Below are 24414 nucleotides of genomic sequence, written 5' to 3'. Positions count from 1 at the left end.
TCAATTTCCATATGACGGGCGGCATTTACAAGAAAGTTGTCGTTTTGCTTGAAGTAAAAATGCGCTCGTGTTTTTCAAAGAGTTTGTGAATCGGTGTCCTGAACGCTTGACTTCCAGTCATCACCTGTTTCGTTTGTTGCAGGAAAACGATGTGTAATTGATCATTCACAGCCGTTTTATGTTCGATAATTAAGTTAACGGGATTGTCTCGTTAATTAAGCAGCAACCGATTGAAGGGGAAACCGTGGGCGCGACGCGAGAGCACATCCGGTTTCAAAATAAATTCGTTTAAACTCGCGTATTAACTTTCATCTGGAGACTCAATGACATTGTGTTTCTAATAACTAATAATAAACTGAGTCATTAACATCAATATTTATTTTTGCAGAACATGGGGTCAATTTGAAACCAGAAATGTACCAAACGAAAATTTTACTCGAGGACTCAAAACATTTTTTTTTTTATCTTGACGCGATTGAACGACCGTTTCACGATTTTTGTCTCTCGTCAATGACGGATTCGCGGAGCAAAACTATTTGTACCACAGTGCCATCTAGCGGGCATTGTAAATGGGGACGCTGCTTCACTTAGCCTTCAACATTAAAGGAAGACTTGGTCTTTATATCTGACAAAACTAACGGGAGTTTTCCCAATAAATGTTTGAGGAACATGAGACACCATCCAAAGGCCAAAAAACCTTTTATTTATTGTACAAGAAATGGATGTGAGGGTGCGGGTCCCAAGCTGTGACATCTGTGTTATTGCAGTAAAATCACTGAAGCATCACAACTGTTTTGTTATTTAATAACAAAATTGTTCAAATTCAGCAACTACACTAACAAACTCTGAGACATAAAAAAAATAAACAGAAGAAAACGACTGGATCGCAAGGGGAGTGGAGTCCAAACCAGGGACGATGAAATTCGTCTCTTCCATCCACATAGAACTCCTGTCAAAATTATGTAATAAAAAAGCCCCCTCCCTCCATTTTTGTACAGCCAAACATAGAAAACAACTTCATAAGATACAGTGGCCTGATGATGATTTAGCAGTCGCTTTTCCAGAGTTTGATGGTTTTGTCGTTTTCTAAAGCTGCAGAAGCGATGATGTTCTCTGTGGGGTGGCAGGCTGTCGAAATCACCACATCTGGAGAGGTAAAAACGATCTTTCAGTTCCTTCAACATAACAGTATGAAGTCAACTTGATATGGCTCCTGTACCCTGAGGTTTACACTTACGTGTATTTAGTTTAACAAAATACAATTCTCCCTCAAGAGATAATCTCTGAGAGAAAGAGAACATCAAGTGATTCTGAAAAGTCGATTCAAGCATCGTACCCGTGTGACCCTGAAGTTTCTGCACAATCTCTTTTGTCTGCAGGTTCCAGATGTACACCATGTTGTCCTCTGAGCCCGAAACGATCCACTGAAATGCAGCAGACACTCAAAGTAAGACCATGTTCCACACTCTCATTTTGTGTGCAAGAATGGCACGCTATGGTACATCGGTGAGCTCCAGCATGAATTGGATCACTTTGTTGCTGCACTGAGAAAAACACAGTCACTACTTTACAGCATTTAAATCCACATTCAAAGATCATTAATCAGACAGCTGCAATTTATTGGCGAGTTCCTCACCCAAACCAAAAATGAAAGAGCAGAGAGTGCCCCCTAGTGGGCTCAAAAAATGAAGATGATGAGGTTACCTTTCCACCTGTGACGGAGAAATTTGCAAATATGCAGTACTTCTCGTTTTTATGGCCGGTGTACGTTTTCAAACACTGGAATGAGAGAGAAGAAAGTTCAGCATTTGGTTCTAAGGCACCGAAAAGTTCAGGCCCCCAAAGGCCATGAAAAAACATACCTTTCCCTTGCTGTAATCCCACAGTTTCAGTGTGCTGGAAATAATAATGAAAAATGAAAAAAAATGAAAAAGCACTTTTCAATGTCGAAGGTCCCAAGTGACATCCGCATTGACTCAGCCCGAACAACTTTGCAACAGAACAAAAAAACATTTTCTTTCAGCCTTGACGCTGACAGCACATCAGCAACATCAAGGCAATAAATGACAGCATCGCGGTCACCACTGAAATCTGAATAAGCAAAGAATAAAATGTAGTAGGGATGCTTCGGTCAGGCCGATCACCGAGATACAGATCACATGGATTGACAATGAATTTGTCATGAAAATGACGAGACATTCTGTGTGCGTGATGTGAAAAAAAAATCATTTTAATTCAGACATGTTTTATATGTGTCTTCTAGGTGGCAAAAAAAAAAAAAACCTTGCTGAATGCAGCAATTACTCTGTGAAAAGGACAGCGGAAAAACATTTAATTCGACGTGAGACCTCGCAGGTGAGTCTCTAGAGACTGTGCTATGGCCGTGAAATATTTAGTTACTATAGCGCAGGGGTGGGCAAACTGTTCCACAAAGGGCCGCAGTGGGTGCAGGTTTTTGTTCCAACCAATCAAGAGGACACTTTTTCACCAACAGGTGTCTTAGGGGTACAATCACTCAGTCAGTCACCTCCACTTCATTGGTCAAACTGTGTGAGCTTGTTTGGTTGGAAGAAAAACCTGCACCACCACGGCCCTTTGAGGACCGGATTGCCCACCCTTGCATAGCGGGACTTTGAGACAGAGAGCACTGCAGTTATGGATGTTTCCACTCGAGACTTTTTCAACAGTTTCAGATTCAGGTGGCTGACGAACGCTGCACCCTACTCCAAAATGGCGACGGATCTGGTCATAAACAACACCCGAGAAAGGCTGCTCATCTAGCTGGGTGAACTTAATGATTATTTCTTGGGCAATTAGCTTAGCATTCCCAATGTCACGTTCAGACCGGCGAGTGTTGGTAAGCGTCAGCTCCGCTAACAGCCTGCGGCTGAGGAACCAGTGGTCTCACTTTCATGAGCCCAGAAAACTCTCCGTGCTCCCTCAAGTTTAAGGGTTTAATTTGAAGGCGCTTCCCTCCACAGCATTTTCCTGTGCATGTGCTGCAGGATGCAAACTTAACATGACAGATGGAAAGAACCTCCACAGCAGACATGCCGCTGCTTAGTGAGCAGTGTGTAGGGAGGAGTGGACGCATCACAACCAGCGGGGCTTCATCGGAGCCTCGGCTGTCACACGTGATCAGTTGTTGTGATCGGCATTCACCGATCACGCCAATATCAGCCGATCATGATCGGTGACTGACAGATTGGAGCATCCCTAGTATCAACACCTCATCCAGTTCAGTGTCTCCTGATTGGAAACACTATGCTTCAGTTACTCACAAGTCTCAAACAGCTAGACCAACTTCGGTGACCATACACCACATACACCACCACATACACCAAGCCAGCACCGCATCAGTCCACTGACCCTCCGTCAGTCATACTCACTTGTCCAGCGTGGCAGCCAGGATGTACTTCCCATTGGGCGAGAACTTGACAAAAGAAACCGGAGGGTTGTCGTCGTCTGCACAGAACAGCTGAGTTACAATTGGTCTGAGCCTCAGGGATATCAACAGGTCGATTCTCACCGATCAACGTCTTTAAACACTGCCCAGATGCGGTGTCCCAGATTCGACTGAAAAACAGGGACAGAAATAATGGGCCATAATAACGCAGAAAAATAATATATGACAGGTCACAAGTTCAATATAATGTGAAGTTATCACATGAGAGACTGGTTTGACATCAACTTTTCAGATTTTAAGATCGGAGGGCATCAACTGCTAAACACGAAAAAATGGACGCCCAGTTTTTTCAGCAGGACGACCTAAATGTCCCATTATATATAACATAATTACGCCCCACTCATAGTGTCATCACTCTGGTTTCACTGAAAAGGGTGTTTCTGACTGGTATATTAACTGAATATGATCGAAATTCGCAGATTCTCGACCCTTTTGCAGCCGTAGCTTGGCTGCTACATTTGTTTACCAGCATAACCTCGCGGTTATCCACATCTGGCGAGTCGCTACACTCGCGACATGGAAGCGCACTCTGACTGATGTCTGACACTGATAACAGGAGGAACCCGCGGATAAGTAACTTTAAACAATTGTTTACAAAACGAACTCATCGCTTTTTAATCTGAGGAGTATTTTCACAAAGCCAGTTGGTAAGTCAGTCATTGACATGGTATGTTGAGAGGTGAATGGGCTGATATACTTTTTGCAAAAATAATATGGTTCTAAGCGTCATTTCCAATCTAAAGAAGAAGAAGACAGTTCTCACCAGAGCCCATCATAGCTGCTGGACACGATCAGAGAGCCGTCTCTGTTGAAATGAACCTGCAACAGAGCACGGTAGTCGGACACGTGAACAACCTCATGTGAGAATCGACACTCTCGCAGATGACTGGGACTCACAGCTGAGACAGGGTCCGAGTGAGCTGGCAATGTTTTCAAACACTTCCCGGTCTTCACGTCCCATATCCTTACACTCTCGTCAAACTGGAGTCAATGCAGGTACATGACTCAGGGTTAGTTGCAAACATATCGGCTGTTTTCAAAGCTTAACTTTTCTAACTTGGAACTCACCGATCCGGACACAATGAGGTTGGACTGCGGGTTGAAGTTGCAGCAGAAAACGTAGTTGCTGTGCCCTTTAAGAGTCTTTAAGCATTTTCCCTGTTAACAACAACAGCAGTGAGCAACAACACCTTGCATGGTGATCCGACTGACACGAGTGCATCACAGACGGTGGACAGATGAACCGTCCTCATGTGAGTGTGAGGCTGCCTACCGAGCTGACGTCCCAGATCTTCAAGGTTTTGTCGTCAGACGCAGACACCAGGAGGTTGGAGTCGGAGGACCAGGCTACATCAGATATGCCCTGGGGAATCATGGGATACCATGTGAAAAGTGGCCACTGGTAAATGTACGACAGAACAGCCTCACAAAAAGTGCTTTTGGACCTTTGTGGGATAAGAATCTAGGTCAATACAGGGGTCCTCACATGTTTAGTTCATCCTAGTTTTCAGATAAAGCGTTATTTTTGCAACAATGAAGTTACATTTTACAGCATCTCTGTTGTTATACTGGACAGAGACATTTTCCAGTAATTCTGCTCTAATTCGACTGGTTACCCAGGTAGTTATGCATGCTTGCCTTTTTCCAACTTCACCAGGGCTGTTCCACCTGAGGCACCTCAAGCTGCTATTCAGGGTGCTACGATTCAACTGTTCAGTTATTGTCACAATTATAGCAATTTTTTTAACCTCACCCCTAGGGATGCTCCGATCGATCGGTCACCGAACCAATTTCAGCCGATCACTACCTGTCACTGCCGATCACAACAACCGATCACGTGACAGCCGCCGCTCCGATGAAGCCCCGCTGGCTGTGAAGCGTCCACTCCTCCCTGCTCGCTAAGCAGGGGAACGTCTGCGGTTGAGCATCTTTCAATCTGTCATGAAAAGCTTGTGAAGCTCCTTCAAATTAAATGCAGCTGACGCTTAGCAACACCCGCAGGTCCAAGCGTGACATTCGAAATAATAATTATCAATTTCACAGAGCTAGATGAGCAGCCTTTTTCAGGTGTCGTTTACGCGGAAATGACCGGATCTGTCGCCGTTTTGGAGTCAGGTGCAGCGTTCGTCAGCCACCTGAATCTGAAACTTTTGAAAACATCTGGAGTGGAAACTTTCATAAATGCAGTGCTCTCTGTCTCCGAGTCCCACTGCAGTAACTAAATATTTCACGGATGTAGCACAGTCTCGAGAGATTCACCTGCGACGTCTCACATCAAATTACATGTTTTTGTGTTGTACTTTTGACGGAAGAATTGCTGCATTCAGCAAGGTTTTTCTATTTTTGCCACCTTGAAGAGGTTTATAAAAAACATGTCTGAATTAAAATGATTAACACAGAAGGTCTCATCATTATGATAAATTCATTGTCAATCCATGTGATCGGTATCGGTGATCGGCAGCAAAAACCCTGATCGGAGCATCCCTACCTTCCCAAGTCACTCAACTGAAGTCAGGAAAGATGAGTCATAGTTCATTTAAAAAAAAAAATCAACTCACCAGTTTGTGTCCCGATACAGTTTTCTCAAATTTGCCGTCGTAAGCTCCCCAGATTTTAATGAGTTTATCAGCAGCTGTAACAACATCACACCATCATCAATGACTATGTTACCGAGTTATGGTGAACATATAAAGCAAAGGGGAGAGACTCACAGGAGCTAGCCAGCCACTCTCCACTTGGACTGAACTTGACAGAGGACACTGCCTTGGTGTGGCCTGCTAGTGTGAATTTCAAGCTGTAGTTGGGTTTGGCTGGCGCAGACTGGAAGGCAAGTTGGACAAAGAAAATTCAGTACACTGAAAATAGCATGGCATAGCATAGCAGAAATGTACAAGAGTTGACAACCTTGCTTTGACTGGCAGATGCTGTCTGCACCACTGGGGGCTTTGTGTCAGTTTCTGGCTTCTTGTCTTCTGTTGCCATGGTGACAGAATGGGCACAAACTGTGCACGATACTTCAGGACAGAAAACAATAAATGTTATTCCAAAATGTAACTAAACCAAGCCGCCAAACAAGACACTGTAGTGGCGTGTCCATTCTTGAGCAACTATACAACAGCCATTACTGTATTTAAAAATAATATTATTATGTAATTATATATACTATTTTTGATGCACTTGTGGACCTTTTTATTATTCAGACGAATGGGATAACCTACTGCATGATCAGTCGGAGGACAGACATCAAGTAAACAAAGCTTCACATAAATAGAAAGAGGCTGCTTCCATTCGTACGTCAAAGTCAACACAACAGGCGTGAGATCACTGAGGTGTGCAAATGCATGCGACCGCCAGTATAAACAACCCAGTTGCTATTAGCGTTAGCTTAATGCTAACATTCATAGAGATATTCAGGTCTAAATACGCATTATTACAACGAGTGACCAGTCTACGATTGGCAAATAATGACGTATTTGGTGCACGATCAATACGTCAGCAGATTTGAAGCCAGGTGACGTTTATCGAATGTCAACTTGAAGCTAAAGCTATCACTCTCACATTTACATCAGTTTTGCTAATGGCTCCCAAAATACATGTGGATTGCAGAGTGCCCGACTCTGTGGACAGTTGAAGGTTTCAGAGCAAAGGGAGCCCGTCTGCCGTGTAGCCGCCTGATGCTGTTAACAAACCTGGCTAGCGGCTCCGCAGCGGCCCTCGATTCAAACAATGAAGAAACGCTCATACGACGATACTCACGACGTTTTCACTCAGATATGCTGTCAAAATGTCAACGCCTCACATTCGACAGAGGAAACAACAGCCCAGGTGGCGTGGTTCAGGTGGGACAGAGGGACGAGCAGAATGTTACCGGGGTGTTTGGCTTCGTTCAGGGGGCTGCGATGAAAAGCGGGGAATGTGGTGCGGTCACAATGTTCTTTACGCATGCGCTCAGTCAGTGCGAGGACAGGAGACGGTAAAGGACAAAAAGTACAACCAAAATCTCGGTGGAATATACTGTAGTTTGAATCAACTAAGCGGAAACCTTTTGAGTTGACTTACTTAAATATGCCATTTATAGTTAAATTGGAACTTAAGATAACCTGTAAGGTTTAAGTTAAATTCGACTAAAAATAGATACAACTGAGGGAAGAGTATTAATAAAAAGGCAAGGTTTAAAAAAAAATAAATAAAAAAAAACAAAAAAAAACTTACTTACAAATTGAGAAGAGACTTCACAACATTAGGAATGACCACTTTTTCACTAAGTATTGCATAGTAATGTCAATTCTAGTATTTTGTCAGTCAACAAAATAAAAATCGAAATGTCCACATCAACCAAATTAAATTTTGTGCGTTTTTCACATTATGTGTATGAAACTGTACAGAAGATCTTTTGCGGGTTCCATCAATGCACTCAGTCATGTTTGTGTAATGAAATTAAATTACACTTGGTCGATGAACATCGTTCCATCAAACCTCAGTAGATAACATTGATGTGTGCTGACAAAAGCCTGCAAAAAAAAAAAAAAAGTCATCATGTCCAGTCAACTTTTATTCCACAGACATTAACTTAACATTTTTTTTGCAACTGATTGTAGTATTTTTAAACTGCACTAAAGAATAGCTGATTAAGAGCAGCAACATTAATTACAGACTCTGCACCCGCTTCAGTTGAGTTCACGGTTCCCTCTGTGACGTAAACATGAACATGGCACGTGGAAGAGTCGGCCCCCTAAGCGTTCAGTCTCTGCGTGACCACCTCTCTGTACATTATGGAGATGTACACGAAGAGCAAGAGGATCACAAAGAAATCGTCCATAAACCCAAGCAGTCCAAAAAGTGCTTCAGGGAGGATGTCGAGAGGTGACGCCAGATATGTGATCGCCCCGATTAGGCAGAGAAGAATCCGGATGCGAAACATCCAGAAGAGGCCGCCGACGGAAAACATCTCGCGAAAGGCATGACGGAGGAGGGTGGGCACGTCTCGCAGCCGGTCCAGTAACTGCAGAGAGGTTCAGTTTCTTCTCAGTGAGGTCCAACAAATCCATTGACAAAATAGGTCTCAATACTTACAGATCTTGGTTGCCCAGAAAACCTGCGGTTATAATCGTTGATGTCTCGTAATATTAGCAGAGGCTCCGCTTCGCCATCCTGGACCCTCTGAGGAGTTGCATGCTCATGAAAAAGCGGGAAGAGCAATGTCACCTGCAATTAAAGACACATTCAATGTTGACACAAAGAACCCTCTGGTGAATGAAACTGTAATATGGACGACATCTTTTTAGAGAGACTTTACAAAAGCCAGATGTCTGGAAGTGGATTGAATATGTTCACCCATGCCAGGAGGACAGTAGGCAGTTTTTGTTTCTTTAACTAAAAAGGACATTGTAGCTTCAACAACTCACTATCTGTCTGCAAATGGGACAGCTGATGGCACCCAACCATGTGCCGTATCTCCAGTAGGCTATAATGCAGGAACCTGCAAAAGGGTGAAACATTAGCGCCACACTGCAAGTGAAACATTTCCGTAGAAAAGACGAAAACGAAACTTTTTATATGACGTGCAATTTTTAAAAAATGTTTCACAAAGAGAAGCAACATGTATAAAACTACATAACGAGGGATTCATTTTGAAGCCCAGTACTGTACATTCTCTTACCACAAAAAAGATGCCCACAGTTGGTTTCGACTGGGAGGACAGCCTGTTGCAAACACACAGGACACGACATGTCGGTGTAAAACTGCTGCCGTACCTCGGGCTGAGGGTTTTCATCCTGCAAAAAATGAATAAATAACTATTACAAGCACCTCTGCAACCAAGGTCACAGGAAAGGGCCGTGAAATGAGCATTAAATATAGAATATTTTGTAATGCACTCAAATGAATCAGATGAGTGAATCAGCATTTCTTTAGTTCAAAAACAAAGAGGTATCCATGAGTCCTTGAGATCCTGGATCTGGGGTTGCTGCAGTTGGTCAGGTCGAGGTTCAGCAACATTATGTGCTCAAAGAATGAGGTCAGCTGACTACCTGAATATACTGAATGACCAGGTTATTCCATCAATTTTTTTCTTCCCTGATGGCACGGGCATATTCCAAGATGACAATGCCTGGTTCAGGGAGCATGAGACATCATTTTCACACATGGATTGGCCACCACAGAGTCCAGACTTAACCCCATTGAGAATCTTTGGGATGTGCTGGAGAAGGCTTTGCGCAGCGGTCAGACTCGACCATCATCCATGCACGATCTTGGTGAAAACTTAATGCAACACTGGATGGAAATAAATCTTGTGACATTGCAGAAGCTTATCGAAACAATGCCACAGTGAATGCGTGCTGTAATCAAAGCTAAAGGCGGTCCAACGTGTGTATGACCTTTTTTTTGGTGGCAACTTTTTTTGGCCAGGCAGTGTATGAACATATTCTACTGATTCTGCTGAAGTTGAACAGGTCTTACTGGCACAATGAGCTTCAGCAATAACCACCTGGATAAAAATAATAATAATAATAATACCAGCTATATATAATTTAAAAGACAAAAAAACACACACACACATTTGGATGTTCTTCAACAGCCGAACCTGTCTCCACTCTGACCATATATATATATATATATATATATATATATATATATATATATCTCCTCATTCTTACCTGCTCTGACTGTAGCTGCTGTCGGACTGCTCGGACGTGCTCCTGATTCTCAGGATGAATGTTCTGCTGTTCTTGTCTGGATAATAACAGACAACAGACAAGAAGGTTTGAACCGTTCAGCTGTAATATCAGTTCAATAGGGCGGCAAACAGAGAGTGAGAGCAACTTACCTACAGAGCAGGGTCAGGATGCCTGCCAGGAAGGCGACACTGAGCACAACGACAAACAAGACCTGGTTGCTCACGCCCTCGATCAGCGTGTCCTCGTCTTGGATGAGGTAGTCCACGTCTTGACATCGACTGTCCCCCATTACCCGCTCTCATAGCCCGCCACGGTGCTGTGAGACACAGGGAGAAACACCGTTGGCTGAGACAGTTGAGACGAAAATATCGCCATGTCTTCTGTCGGAATATATGTGCCACGCCTTTAAAAACGATAATAAAAACCGAGGGGATTCAAGAGGAACGTGAATATGTCAAATAAGTTTACTGTATCTGCCAGTAATCGCCATAAGAAACAGAAGCAACGCTGGCGTCGTATTAATAACACCTAAAGAAAACAGACACTCACCTTGAAGAAAACAGACACTCACCTTATTTCGCAAAAAAGTAACGTCTGTCATGTCAGTGACTTAGTGGACGTAAGCTAAGTTTAGCGTTAGCTTTGAAAGCCGCACTGGTCGATACTCTCCCCCGTCAGATGCAATGTAGATATCGCTGTGGTAACTCGCCCGGTGTTATATTCAACGGTTAATCCGCTGCCGTTTATCCTATGAACGTAGCGACATGGAATTAATCGAAGTGCCAGTTAGCCTTGCTCGACAGGGAACAACTCCACAGCCAAAGACGCAACAAATGACACGAGAGGACAATCTTCTCTTTTAGCGCTCACATTAGCACCATTCACGTCGATCGACCACGGCACAGTTGTGCCTCATTTATATTAACACGAACTTAGATACATTAAATAAGAGTGAAAAACATTTTGGAACGGAAAAAAATAACGATACAAAATAATGTGCTGCAGTTCACAGAGTAACCGCCTGCCGGCAGTATTGAGCTTCACAAGTTGTTCTAATGTGCGAGAAGAAGAACATGTTGCGCTGCTTCTCATCGGCGTTTGTGCGCATGTGTTCTCTGCGTTGAACCTTTTTTAAAACGACGACATATTTATTTGACAACATGCCTCGTTTCGCCCAGATCGTGATGGGCCCCGCGGGGAGCGGTAAGGTAAGTCGCCAAAGTTATCAGTCGTCTGTTGTAGTAGAGTGTTAGCCAACTGCTAATGCGCGTTTCAACGTAAACACAGCTATTTGTTTGTGGCCATGTTTTCGTGTGTAATGCTTCGTTTTCAGAGCACCTACTGCTCCACGATGGTGAAACATTCGGAGACTTTAAACCGCTCGGTTCAGGTGGTCAATTTGGATCCGGCTGCCGAGCACTTCGACTATCCGATACTGGCAGGTGAGTCAAGTCTTGTTTTATCATACTCTGAGGGACATTATTTATTGTGAGAATAGCTCTTGACTAGCAATGTCGTTTTTGTGTTCACATCCTGAAGAGCTGAAAAAATGTGCTCCACTGCATCTTTCTTTTATGGAGGGACCAGTTGAGAATGATCATAGTTTTAGCTGTATAATAATAGGTGAACTTTGTATTGTCATCCACGAGCTACTGAGAACCACTGTTCTGCTTCCAGACATCCGGGAACTTATCCAGGTGGATGATGTGATGGAGGATGACTCTCTTCGGTTTGGACCAAATGGAGGCCTGGTCTTTTGCATGGAGTACTTTGCAAATAACTTTGACTGGCTGGAGGAAAGTTTGGGTCACATGGAAGATGACTACATCCTCTTTGATTGCCCAGGTAGTCACCCAATTATGGCCACCCAAAACCTTTTTTATGAAATGCTGCTAAATGTCACATTTTGAATGACTGTTTGACATTCATACAGCTGCCCCAACAAAAAGCATAAAGCGATGGTCACCACTCTCTCTTGTTCAATGTTCACCTGTGGATTTTGTTTTTAAATGAAGGTCAAATTGAACTCTACACACACCTCCCTGTCATGAGGCAACTAGTCGACCAGCTCCAACAATGGGAATTTCGGGTTTGCGGGGTCTTCCTGGTGGACTCGCAGTTCATGGTTGAGTCTTTCAAGGTGAGAATTTATAGCTGCAATTCCCTCGCAATCGCTGCTAAAATGCGTGTGTCCCTTTTCTGTTTTGCGGCAGTTCATCTCTGGAGTCATGGCTGCTCTGAGTACCATGGTATCATTAGAGATACCACAAGTAAACATCATGACAAAGATGGATCTTCTCAATCCCAAAGCCAAGAAGGAAATTGAGAAGTAATTGTCTTTTTGGTGTTTGCATATAGTGGATTCCAGGGTACAGAGACAATTTTTTATCTGATGTCAACTGATCTTCTTGCAAGTAACTTTAGATATTGACAACACAGAAATTTATATACAGTGGTACCTCGGTTTTCGAACGTCCCAGAATTTGAACAAATCAGAGTTCGTACAAAAATTCAGAGATTCTTTTGCTTCGGATTTCGAACGAAAATCCAGAACTCGAATGCCCCCGAAAAAAGCAGGACAAAACTGTTATTGTGTATAACGCAGCCTCTGTGTCCCGTTAGCTACATTTACAGACTGTTTTTTTTTTTTTTTTCATATGAGGTGTAAAACCTTTCCTGTCTCCGCACTGGACCGTGGTAGAGTGTCACAGGGGAGGTGCTCGCTCTCCACACCTCCGAGGCTGGAGCCCACACTCCAGGGTTTGATGTCCTGTTGTGGGCTGGAGCTGGGACAGGAATGAGGCGAGTCTGGGACAGAGCGTGACTTGGTTTATGACTTTGTCACAGCCAAACTGCACAGAAGCGCACATTCAGAGCTGGACACGCACCGGGCACCTCTTCACTTCTGGAGAGACGTCACTCACTCTGCAATCCCTCCCACATGCAGCGGCCACACACATAGACGAACAGCGCACCTGCAGCAGACACTCTACATTCACTCCCACAAAAGCCTATTTTAAGGCTTGAAACGCATTATTTCCTTTTCCATTAAGTGTAATGGGAAAAATCGATTCAGATTTCGAAAAAAAAATCGCTTCTCCAACGGTCGTCTGGAACGGATTGTGGTCGAGAACCGAGGAACCACTGTATATCTCAGTATCTTGAAATACAAATCATGATTCCAAAGACTTGTTTCAAAGTCTATGAAATGCTTCAAAATGTACATAAAATGAAGACTATGTTTACAAGGTACCTTGATCCAGACATGTACTCCATGATGGATGACAGCTCTGACACAATCAGAAGTAAGAAATTTAAGAAGCTAACAGCAGCCATCTGCGGACTCGTAAGTGCTTTCTACAATTTATTGGCAGCATCTTTACCTCCTCTCCCTGTCGATTTCAGCTGGAGTGATTGCTGTTTATGTTTCCAGATTGATGACTACAGTATGGTTCGATTCCTGCCTTTTGACCGACTTGATGAAGAAGGAGTCAACATTGTACTGCAGCACATCGACTTCTCTATACAGTATGGGGAAGACCTGGAATTCAAGGAGCCAAAGGTAATTCAGAATATGAAGATTCGACCATGGCAACAATGAAAAACAATGATTGAATGAAAAACAAAAAGACTGATGAGTGTGTCCCTGACGTGATTGTATTTTTGCTCCAGGAGACTGCTGAGGACCCTGATAACATTAACTATGATGAGATTTTCCAAGACAAAACAGGAAGCTGAATGATGTGAATAATGTTTTTTTAAATGACATATGAATAAAGAGCTTGTTGACCTTTCAACTTCTTCACGCAAGACTGTTGTTGAAGAACATCCGAATGTGTGGGGTTTTTTTTGTCTTTATATTTTTAAAGTTCGTGTTCTATTTAAGAGTTGTCGATGATATATTTTTTAATAAAAACATTTCTGAAGCGAATTTGTCAGTGTCTTATTTGGGAATTAGCGCCACCGCGTGTCCGTCAAAGGGGTTGCCATGTGACCACTTCCTGTTTCGCTGAAGGGTTGGACAGGCGGAAGCAGCATCTCTCGGTGCAAATACTTCTTTCGATCAACAGTCGAATAGCTATTTTACAACATGCCGGTGAGTAAACGGTCGTTGGTTATCGTCGTGTACAGCTGTAAATGGCCAGGGCTGTGGAGTAGCACAAGAAAACCCTAAGAAATGCGGGTTGACAAGTTAGCTTAGCGGGCTAATTCCAGCAGTAGCATTTTCCAATTCTGAAATATGAATACATTGAAAATACTGCGGAAATACAGCTACATTGTCGCAGATTGAATATGTGGCTTAGAATTGGAAGCAAAATCGTATGATCTGTGTGATGGCATGTGCTTTGCAGTTTTACCTACGTGTCATCTTCTCTGTCTTCAGGCGTATCACTCGAGTCTGATGAGTCCCGACATCAGGTTGGTGGGCAACATGGCTCTGTTGCCCCTTAAAACCCAGTTTAAGGGACCAGCCAGAGGAGATGGTGAGATCACACCCTCCTTTAGTTTGCTGAATGTCCACCAGAATGCACACAGTGCTGTTTTTTCCTTCCTTGTTTACACAGGAATCTCACTTTAGTTCCATATATGGTAAACTGCGAGAAAACTACAATTCAAAACTCTGTTCCAAAGAGATGCAACTCACATTTATTGTGAATGAAAACATTTTAATTTCAGCCACACTAGCAGATGACTGTTTGGTGTGAGATAATTTGAGCTGTATTTTGACGTGACTTGTCTTTTGCAGGCATCGATTCTGACATTATTGATGAGGCAATCTACTACTTTAAAGCCAATGTTTTCTTCAAGAACTATGAAATCAAGGTGAGAGTTTTCGGTGTGGAAATTTACTGCCACTAGAATATTGTGTAAAAAAAAAAAAAAGTCGGCTTTGAAGTTATTTTAAAATGACTTGAAATTACCTCATCATTCATCTGTCTTAATACCTCAGGAGTAAGAGGTTTACTACATTTTGTACACCTACAATTTGTTTGCTACATTTTCTCCTCGGATGGCGGAGACTGAATTCTTCTTCCTGTCTCAACTTGCTCACTGCAGCCAGAGTTGCCTGGGATTTAAACTATGAAACCTGTGAATGTTAAACTCAATAATGCTTATTTTGATTTTATCATCCAAGTCTTGATTTCTTTTTTGGTTTAGAACGAGGCTGACAGGACTCTGATCTATGTCACGCTCTACATTTCTGAATGCCTGAAGAAGCTACAAAAAGTAAGCTACCTATTTATTCCAGCTCTTGGAAAAAATGTCACTCATACAAGGCGGAGGATTTGACATCATTCTGCCGTGTGCTGTGTAGTGCAGTTCCAGGGGCCAAGGAGAGAAGGAAATGTACACACTGGGTATCACTAACTTCCCCATTCCTGGTGAACCTGGCTTCCCTCTGAATGCAATGTATGCTAAGCCTGCGAACAAGCAGGAGGACGGTAAGTGTCTACACCATCCAACCTTATATTACCTTCCCCTACGTTTTGCATGAAAATCTCTCTGATATTCTGCCATTGTTGATCTTTACAGAGACAATGAGGGCGTACCTTCAGCAGATCCGACAGGAGACTGGCTTGAGACTATGTGACCGTGTGTTCGATCCCCAAACCGACAAGCCCAGCAAGGTGAGACGTAGCCAAGATAATAATAGTCATGATAACTCACACAGGTGGCACGGTAACTGCAGATTAAATTCTTATTTCTTGTGTCTTCATGCTGAACCGTTGCACACCTTTTCTATCACTAACTGATGGGGAAAAAAATGAAATTCATTACATCAGGCAATGTCCTCGTCTTGAATTATGGTGGTCTACCGCAACCTTTTCAGTAGGGGGCACTCTTGTTTTGCTGCACAAGTTGGGTTGTCAACAAACTGGTTTATCAAAGTGGCAGCAGAACCAATTCAAATTTTCTAATCCAAACCAGGGGTAATGGGTCTTTGGTTTCTGTGTCTTGGAGGTGAACAAATTGTTGTTTTCGTGTCAAGCCTTTTCCCCTGTCTGTCCTTTCCAGTGGTGGGTATGTTTCGTCAAGAAGCAGTTCATGAACAAGAGCCTGTCAGCGCCCGGCCTGTGATCGTCCTCAGCACCAGCAGGGAGTTGAATGGATATTCTTTGAGGTTCAGCGGCGAGTGGTCACCTTTTGTTAGGGCGAGATTTTATATTTTTTGAGTTCAAGGGTATGTACGGCTGTTGATCATATTGAGCTGGAGCTTAATTGAATAAAGCGATTATTAATATGAGTGGAAAGTTTGTTTTTGTAATTTTCACCTCCATGCAAACAAGTGAAAGACGCACCATGTGTACACATCTGTAAGGCAAATTTTATTCCCAGTTGAAAGAATGAACTGAATCTCAGGTCCTTGTTCAGAATGGTGTAGCATGCCAGACATGAGCCTTCTGATCGTAAAACTAAAACGTACAGAACAGTGGCAGGCAAGGCGTCATATAAATCATTGAACCCTCATGTTGCATAGTACTTCAATCACAAGCACATTTTTCTGCAAACCCTTGAATCAATGGTCTTTAGGTTGACTTGGTTGAGTGGTTAAAAATATTTTTCCTCAAGTGCACTCAAAATGTGAGAAGGAAGGAAGGAAGGAAGGAAGGATTATTATTCATCCCCTTATAGTGCTGTCGCAATAGTAAAGCAATAAAGAGCTGTATCTTAACTTTTTATAACTTTTACTTTTTATAAATAAGTCTGGTAACAAAATATATTGTAGCCAATGCTAACAAATGACGGTTGTCTCCGGCTGCTGGAAGCATGTTAGTTGTCCTTCACATTCTACTTCAGGCATCGTGACTGGTTCTGACCTGAAGTGGGACATTAGTATGAGCTATAAATTGTACAAACGGAGAGAAACAGTCTTGTCACATGAAAGCAGACTTACTATTGAACAAATCAGACTCAGTCAAACGCCGTCTCCTGACTTTTCCGCACACAGCGTGCAACTTTTTTCCTAAACACTCCAGTTGGGTCCTCCCGCCACTCTTTCTGCATGAAAACAGAATAATAACACAACACATGAGTCACTTGGTACCAGGTTGAACTCGATTGCATCAGGAGTCAAATAGTTACTCACTTATAGCTTGTTACTAGCACTGTGATTTGCAACACATTACTTCAGTCAGTGACAACTTACTGCTGCATCCACATTGGCAGGGGAGTCACTATTGGGATCTGCCAACATGGAGATGACGCTGATCATGATGGTCTCCACAGTGTGGATCGGCAGCCAACGCTCCTCGGGCTTCTCGTAGCCGTATTTGTCCTCACCGGGTTCATGCAATATCGAAATACATACATCTCCATTTTTGGCAACTGCACGAAAAGAACAGACCAAAGACGATGTTCGTGAAGCACAAAATGGTTTGGCACATTCGGCCTTTCAATGGTTCAAGACGTGGACAGTAAGAATTAAGGATCGGCATTAAACCCGACCGAGTTCTTCTCACCATTGGGATGCCAGATTTCGGTGATGAACTTCATTTTGGGAGGCCGCAGCGGATAGTCACGAGGAAATGTTAGGATGGCTTTGAAGAATCCTCCCTCGCTTGAAATGAATGAGCAGACAGATGAAGATGAGGACCTCAGAGAAGAGGCTACAAATAGTTGGCTTGAAATTCTTCCATGTTTTTAACATGGACTATTCCTGAGACACAACAATGGACATAACAAAACTAGGCTGGAAATAAATCGGAATGGGGATGTTGCTCATGCTCCCTAGTCACATCCTTCGATGTCCTCCTTTACCACATCCATGAACCTCACTTTCGTTCACCTACTACCTCCATCTCTAACATTCTTCAACCAGCATGTCCAAACCATCTGGACCTGGCCTCTGTTGTTGACCCACCCTGCCTGCACTCTCCTCTTCACCTTTTATTCTGTCCGTCTACTTTGAAGCAGTGAGCAAAAAAAAAAAAGTTTCATTTACATCTGTAAAATGAACAAAACATTACATGTTGTTAAACGAATAATAATAATAATAATAATAAAAGCAACTACTTACAATGGTGTGTCTTGAGGTCCGATGACGACCACTTCCCATTTAAAGATGTTATCGTCGTCGACAAGGCCGGCGGAAAAACCATCCACTGGGTTTTTATTCAACTCTAAAATAGAATATTTGAAATAATTGGCCTTAATGGACACAAGTTGTGTTGTGTCATAACAGCTACGACACGATGCCAGCCTGCGGGACACGACACCTTGAGTGTGAGCTTCAACAAAACCCAAGTTCCACTGCGATATCTCAAGTCCAAGACTTTCATGTGTCATATTTAACGTCTTATAAATGTCAACCGTGGCACAGAGTTGACTTACCTGCCAGTTGCTTTCGCAGTAGTAAAGACGACTGCTTGCTCATTTTATGAGTTGGTAACTTCTCCGCAACGACCCAAACCTGCTACTTGATTTATGATCTCCGATACTGACTGTAGAGAAAAATAATCGATGAAAAACCGGTAGGCAAAGAAAAGCATGCCGTCCACGTTTTGCCCGTCTCAGTGGATGTGACGTCACTGTTATGTCTGAAGTTCCCCCGGAACGGGTTCTGCCAGAAAGTATTTTCTCCGGCGTCTGACGTTCGTCGTGGATCGAAATACCTTGATACAAAGTCGTTGACGTTTAGTGCCTCTTGACAGACGGTTCAATTTGTGGTTTGTTCCGCGGACATTAGATTAACAGCCGGTGCTCCATGTTGAGTAGAGTTGTTTTATAAGGCTGTGGCGAGGCGATTCTCGACCTGTGCGTGTGTCTCTCGCATAAGATCCGTCGCCTTGTGCTTTGTGGACGACACTCGACATATCGACGCAGGCGTCTGTGAACAGCGACTAACCAGCTACTCGAGCTGACTAGCTAGCAGCCGAGCTAATTCTGGGTTCAACGTTCGGCTCGGTTCCATCCACATGAGTGTGTCCCTGGTTGTGATTCGTGTGGAACTGGCCGACCAGTCTCCTGCTCCTGCCAATTTCCAGTATTCCGCTGGTAAGTTAGAGGAAAGAAGTCGCCCTTGTTGTTGTTGTTTTTAGCTCGGAAGCTAACCATATTAGCTCTAGCTCGCATCGACAACTTCATTGAGGTGTAGTTTTATCTACGGTTTAAAGGTCGTTATAAAACGCGTTACGTGACCTGGATACTGTCAGTGATAATCTTTATAAGACACTTTAACCAATGGTTGACCGTTTCTATCTACAGATTACTGTTGTAAACATGTATTGTTATTCATGTTTTGCGTGAAATCCCTGTATCAATGCAAACATTTCTCTCCCAGTAATGATTTCCTCACCGCACTAACCTACTTGCACTGAGTTCTTTCCTTCTACAAACTGCTTCATGTCAGTTTTGTGTATGTCTGTGTGTAGTTGAAGGGATGTCTGAGGAGGAACTGCAAGACAAATCTTTAGGTTTGGCCAAACTGGCTCTGAGCAAGAAGACGGATCTGGAACGTGCAGCAGTGCTTCACCAGCACATTGGAAGTCGAGCAATGGGAGACATGGTGATCGAGACATTTGTCCCTGAACCAGGTATGAAATTCTGACGATTACTCACCCTGTTTTAAACCGTCATGTTTGACCGGCTGGTTTGCTTGTTGCCAGGGAGTGGTGACGACTCCGATGGTCCTTCTGAGCAACAGGCAGATACCCAGGGTGGTGCGGCATCCAAACCACTGCCTGAGCAAATATCATTTTACAGTGGGAATCCCTGTGTTGAGATCATCCACGGCATCATGCACCTCTATAAAACCAAGTGAGCCACATCACTGACTGATAAAATGTTTAACTTTCAAAATGGTTATTTCATATATTTTCCTTTTGTAGCAAAATGACGTCTTTGACAGAAGACGTTTGCCGCAGCGCTATGGTGTGTATCCTGGCTGTTCCCGCCACAATGACCAGCCACGATCTCATGAAGCTCATGGCTCCTTTTAATGATGTTATGGAACACATGAAAATCATACGGGACTCCACGCCTAACCAGTATATGGTTCTCATTAAGTTCAGCACACAGGTAAAGTAGTAGCACTAGAACTAAGGGTCCAAACAAGCGCTGAAGCAATTTGATCCAAGCATGTTTGATATTCTTCCCACTACTGAAGTGTGGCTTGGTAATTAAACTCAGAATTCCAAGATGTGTGTAATATATTGTATCACTGTATATACAGTATATCATCTTTGTCGTTGAGTCGTAGCATGTAGAAGTATACTGCTGAACGTCTGTCTCTTTTCTTTAGGTAGATGCAGACAATTTTTATAAAACCTGCAATGGCTGCCAGTTTAACTCCATTGAAGATGCAGTGTGTCAACTTGTCTACGTGGAACGAGCCGAGGTCATTAAATCTGAACAGGTGAAGTGCTACGACCCTAAAAATGGCATGTTTAAGTTGACTTTTGATGGTTGAGAGAAAGCTTTACGTTTTATTGGTATTGGAGCTTGTTGTGTACGCCTACTGTTTGTTCATTTGTTTTTTTGTTTTGGCTCAAGCAATTTCTTTTATTCTGCTTTTAGGGTGCCAGTTTACCTGTGATGGAGCTGACTGAGTTGCCAAAGTGCACAGTGTGTCTGGAAAGGATGGATGAGTCGGTCAACGGCATCCTCACCACCCTCTGCAACCACAGTTTCCACAGCCAGTGTTTGCAGCGTTGGGAGGATGCTTCGTAAGTTTCTCAACAACCTTGATGTTGTAAAAAAAAAAAAGCTGAGCTGAAGTAAGCTAAGCATGGCAACCCACTCCACCAGAAATCTGGCAACCCATGTCTCAATTATTCGGTCTGTATTTGGTGACGGTTGTTGTTGTCCATGGTGTGACATATAAAGGGAGATCGCCAGCTCTGTTGTTGTGTTGGTGCTTCAGCGTCGAGTGTGATTTAAAGCCTGCATACAGTGTTGAACTTTGAAAAATGCCTGCTGGAACGATCTGTTGTACACTATATTAAGATATAGCCCAGGCTAGATGTGGAAACAAATCGAAGCTCTGTGACTGGGAGTTTTGGGGGTGAGGGTGCCCCTCAATGATGTGACCAGGTTGTGTTGGGTGAATACTTGTTTTTTCATGTGCTGTAGTGCTTTGTTCCTTTCTCTGGTTTAAGTTACTGATCATTATACCACATGTTTACGAGGCTTGAAGCCAATATTGTATCGTTATTAAAGGTTTTTCTTATAAAGTGAACTAAACATATGTTATTCTTATAAATGTATGTGTCAATTCATCCAAAACATGTAGGACTGGCTTACAGACAGTTAAGAAGTGTTCACATGTTTGTTGTATCAGATTTATTGTTGGCCGTAATATAGAATTATTGGTTGTGTTTAGTAGCAGTTGTATTTATTTATTAATAATGCATAATGAAATATGAATCTAAAGTAGATGAAAGTTTGAAAAAACCCACATAGACAGTGTATGTATATATATGTATATATATATATATATATATATATATATATATATATACACATACAGTGTACAAAGCTTTCATCAGCTCTGGTATAGTACCTTTTTGCATTTTAGCCTCATGTCACCTGACTCTGTGTCCTCTGGTTGTTTCTGTCAGCTTCCTGTCAGGTGGTGTGAGCTTTGTATCCCCCTGTGTTCTCCTCTATGACCTAGAAGCTCTTCTCTGTACAGCCCTTGACAAAAGCCGCTGGCATTTTTTTTTGTTTTCAGATGTCCTGTGTGCCGCTACTGTCAAACTCCAGAACCTGTCGAGGAGAACAAGTGCTTTGAGTGTGGCGTCCAGGAGGTAAGTGACACCAGTCCTGGAGTATCAGTGCTCTTATTTTGCATTTCTTCTTATTCTGCTTCTGCTGTTTTTGTTGTCCTACATTAGAACCTGTGGATTTGTTTGATCTGCGGGCACATTGGCTGCGGTCGCTACGTGAGCCGGCACGCTTACAAACACTTTGAGGAAACTCAGCACACATATGCAATGCAACTGTTGAACCAGCGTGTCTGGGACTACGCTGGAGGTATTTACTTGACTTGCGTGAATAAAATTAAGTATTGTTGGTGTCTTATAAGGACTGTCAAAGTGTACCAAAAAGTTATATTGTACATTGTGTTTAAGTTAAAATGACTTTTTGCACATCGGTTAGATAACTACGTTCATCGTCTGGTGGCCAGCAAGACTGATGGGAAGATGGTACAGTATGAATGTGAAGGAGACACCTGCCAGGCAGAGAAAATGGATGCACTTCAGCTAGAGGTATGTCACGTTTGTCTTTTCAAATCCTCACCATGCAGTGTACACTCATGGGATATTACTTTAAAACGTTTGCAGTACTCTTACCTCCTAACAAGTCAACTGGAGTCCCAGAGGATTTACTGGGAGAACAAGATTCTTCACCTGGAGAAAGAGACTGCTGCAGAGGTTGTCCCCTTGACTTTTTGTTCCAGTCCTGGGAACACATTGATGAATTCTATATTTGTCAATTCCAGAGAAACAACATGAAAGCCAAATTTAAGGAGACTTTGGAGCGCTGTGATAACTTGGAGCAACGGCTTGGTGAATTAGTCAAAGATAAGCAGGGATTAGAGAAGAAGTAAGTGAAAGCTTTCCATACGTTTCCCCTCCGTCGTGTCCATGGCAATTTCCTTCTCAAATATTAGGTATTAGCTGAGACAAGCTCTTGAGCACCACTGATCCATTCAGTACATCATTTTGTACTCCATTTTAGAAAATGAAATAATTTTGATTTTCATGTTCCACTGTTGTGTGGCTGACTGTCCCTGTGTTCAGGTGCTCGCAGCTGAACAGCAGGGTGACCAAGTTGAGTCAGGAGCTGAAGGAAGAGCAGGAGATGAATCGTTGCCTTCGAGACAATCAGACCCAGCTGCAGTCTCAGCTCTCTGAAGAAAAACGCAGAACAAAAGAAATAAGTGAGTACAATTCCTCAAAGTACAGTAACACAGTACTCCAATGACAAATATGATAATGTATTCCTCAATTCTTTGTAGCCAAAAATGCAGACTCTCGCCTTGAGAGTGATATTATTCATGAGTGATCTAGCATGCTGTTTTTTTTTTTCTTTTATTTATATATTTATTTATTTATTTCCAGGAGACACAAATGAAGAAACCATCACCGAGCTGCAAGAGCAGCTGAGAGACATGATGTTCTATCTGGACGCACAAGAGAAGATCGAGCGGCTCCCTCCAGAGGCGCGGAGTGAAATCCAGGAGGGAGAGATCAACATTGCTGAAGGAGAGGCGGAGGGAGGAGCAGCGTCTGCCATCAGAGGCAGGAGAAGTCGCGGCAAGAGAAGGAAGTGAAGGAGAAGTTATCTCCCGAAAAACACCACCAAATCAAACCCGTATCCTGAGGAATGTCAAACAAAATTTCACCTGTGCTTTTCCCTGATGAAAGAATGTTTTAATGTTTCTTTGTTTGACCTCTGGTCCTTATTTATTTCATGCCTGTTTGGCAGAAAATATATTTTTCCCCCAGTCCTTGAAATGTCTCTTGATCTTATTTTGACGACACTGATTTCATACATCAGCGTTCTACAATTTTCTTATCACTTTCTTTCTTATCGTCACATAAGATTTGAGAAAATGTTCTTCCGTTGGAGGTCTGCCACTTGCGTACCATCTCTTTTAATCATGGCACATCATCCTGGACCTTGAATCCAGCCAACCTTTTATTGTTAAATAAAACTACCTTCACTCACTTTCCCCTCAGTGCAGCTCACACTCAGGTCCAGCTGCGTTTTTTTCCTCGATGACTCCCTCTAACACCAACATTTTACACTTCCACAGTGCCATGACCTTCTGCATCTAGCTGAGCCTGAATCACTAACGTACTCTGGCACTCGATCCCTGCTCTACACAATTCCACTAAAAGCTTTAACACTGTTAGGCTGACCGAAGATCACCACTCTGCTGTGCTGGCAGTGAAGAATACACAGGACGAGTTCTGCAGACACTCTTCCCCAATCATTTCTTGGCTTTCCTCAAGTGCTAAAGGTTCTTTCAGTCTGCCAACTGCTTTTCACATTTGGGCTTTGAGTTTACAGCTTTATCTTCACCTCACCCGATTCATCTATTAGCAGACTGGCATCTGCACATGGCACGACTGATACCGCATGGCTAGTGGTATGTTGCGTATCAATCAAAAGCAATGCCTAACATATATTCAATAATATTTCCTCGCAATTTTCAAAATAATGTAAAGTTCACTTTGCTTCTCATTCATTATTTTATTCTTATTCTCCTGCGTTAATTTCTATTCTATTTTACCATAACATATTTCCACCTCAAACTCT

The 24414-nt window shown here is 42.9% G+C and overlaps 6 protein-coding genes across 9 annotated transcripts; 3 read left to right on the top strand and 3 right to left on the bottom strand.

Moving 5' to 3' along the window:
• Positions 1-682: 682 nt before the first annotated feature.
• Positions 683-7398, bottom strand: LOC128752661 (WD repeat-containing protein 5). 4 transcript variants are annotated; one of them, XM_053854106.1, is made up of 14 exons: positions 7335-7398; positions 6371-6480; positions 6178-6286; positions 6025-6098; positions 4740-4829; positions 4535-4624; positions 4364-4447; positions 4230-4285; positions 3530-3576; positions 3390-3465; positions 1863-1896; positions 1705-1779; positions 1337-1424; positions 683-1146 (listed from the first exon to the last, which is right to left on the bottom strand). In XM_053854106.1, the coding sequence occupies exons 2-14, from the start codon at positions 6446-6448 to the stop codon at positions 1046-1048; spliced, it is 1002 nt and encodes a 333-aa protein (XP_053710081.1). In that variant the 5' UTR covers positions 6449-6480; positions 7335-7398; the 3' UTR covers positions 683-1045. The 4 variants fall into 4 exon arrangements, with proteins under 4 accessions (XP_053710081.1, XP_053710080.1, XP_053710079.1 ...); XM_053854105.1 differs by having other exon boundaries at positions 7156-7396; XM_053854104.1 differs by having other exon boundaries at positions 7223-7396.
• Positions 7399-8011: 613 nt separating this feature from the next.
• rnf170 (ring finger protein 170) lies at positions 8012-11147 on the bottom strand. Its single transcript, XM_053875324.1, has 7 exons — positions 10715-11147; positions 10293-10459; positions 10123-10198; positions 9126-9240; positions 8872-8945; positions 8540-8671; positions 8012-8468 (listed from the first exon to the last, which is right to left on the bottom strand). Exons 2-7 carry the CDS (start codon positions 10430-10432, stop codon positions 8199-8201), a joined length of 807 nt encoding a protein of 268 aa, XP_053731299.1. The 5' UTR covers positions 10433-10459; positions 10715-11147; the 3' UTR covers positions 8012-8198.
• Positions 10862-14069, top strand: gpn3 (GPN-loop GTPase 3). Its single transcript, XM_053875311.1, has 8 exons — positions 10862-11351; positions 11477-11585; positions 11821-11988; positions 12159-12283; positions 12357-12472; positions 13393-13489; positions 13577-13705; positions 13816-14069. The coding sequence occupies exons 1-8, from the start codon at positions 11304-11306 to the stop codon at positions 13879-13881; spliced, it is 858 nt and encodes a 285-aa protein (XP_053731286.1). The 5' UTR covers positions 10862-11303; the 3' UTR covers positions 13882-14069.
• Positions 14070-14111: 42 nt separating this feature from the next.
• arpc3 (actin related protein 2/3 complex, subunit 3) lies at positions 14112-16390 on the top strand. Its single transcript, XM_053875337.1, has 7 exons — positions 14112-14239; positions 14528-14627; positions 14891-14967; positions 15304-15372; positions 15461-15587; positions 15679-15773; positions 16162-16390. The coding sequence occupies exons 1-7, from the start codon at positions 14234-14236 to the stop codon at positions 16222-16224; spliced, it is 537 nt and encodes a 178-aa protein (XP_053731312.1). The 5' UTR covers positions 14112-14233; the 3' UTR covers positions 16225-16390.
• A 69-nt stretch (positions 16391-16459) lies between these two features.
• Positions 16460-19077, bottom strand: LOC128764993 (ubiquitin-conjugating enzyme E2 G1-like). Its single transcript, XM_053875349.1, has 6 exons — positions 18478-19077; positions 18164-18266; positions 17607-17704; positions 17294-17472; positions 17042-17145; positions 16460-16964 (listed from the first exon to the last, which is right to left on the bottom strand). The coding sequence occupies exons 1-5, from the start codon at positions 18518-18520 to the stop codon at positions 17059-17061; spliced, it is 510 nt and encodes a 169-aa protein (XP_053731324.1). The 5' UTR covers positions 18521-19077; the 3' UTR covers positions 16460-16964; positions 17042-17058.
• Positions 18675-23593, top strand: brap (BRCA1 associated protein). The gene is made up of 13 exons (XM_053875295.1): positions 18675-19140; positions 19518-19679; positions 19752-19902; positions 19974-20163; positions 20387-20500; positions 20662-20810; positions 21818-21893; positions 21981-22119; positions 22246-22355; positions 22431-22520; positions 22589-22692; positions 22890-23029; positions 23211-23593. Exons 1-13 carry the CDS (start codon positions 19062-19064, stop codon positions 23420-23422), a joined length of 1716 nt encoding a protein of 571 aa, XP_053731270.1. The 5' UTR covers positions 18675-19061; the 3' UTR covers positions 23423-23593.
• Positions 23594-24414: the final 821 nt, after the last annotated feature.

Source organism: Synchiropus splendidus, chromosome 1, assembly GCF_027744825.2.
Source record: "Synchiropus splendidus isolate RoL2022-P1 chromosome 1, RoL_Sspl_1.0, whole genome shotgun sequence".
NCBI lineage: Eukaryota > Metazoa > Chordata > Actinopteri > Syngnathiformes > Callionymidae > Synchiropus > Synchiropus splendidus.
The sequence above is the reverse complement of the archived record's forward strand: the minus strand, read 5'-3'. Positions and strand labels throughout refer to the sequence as shown.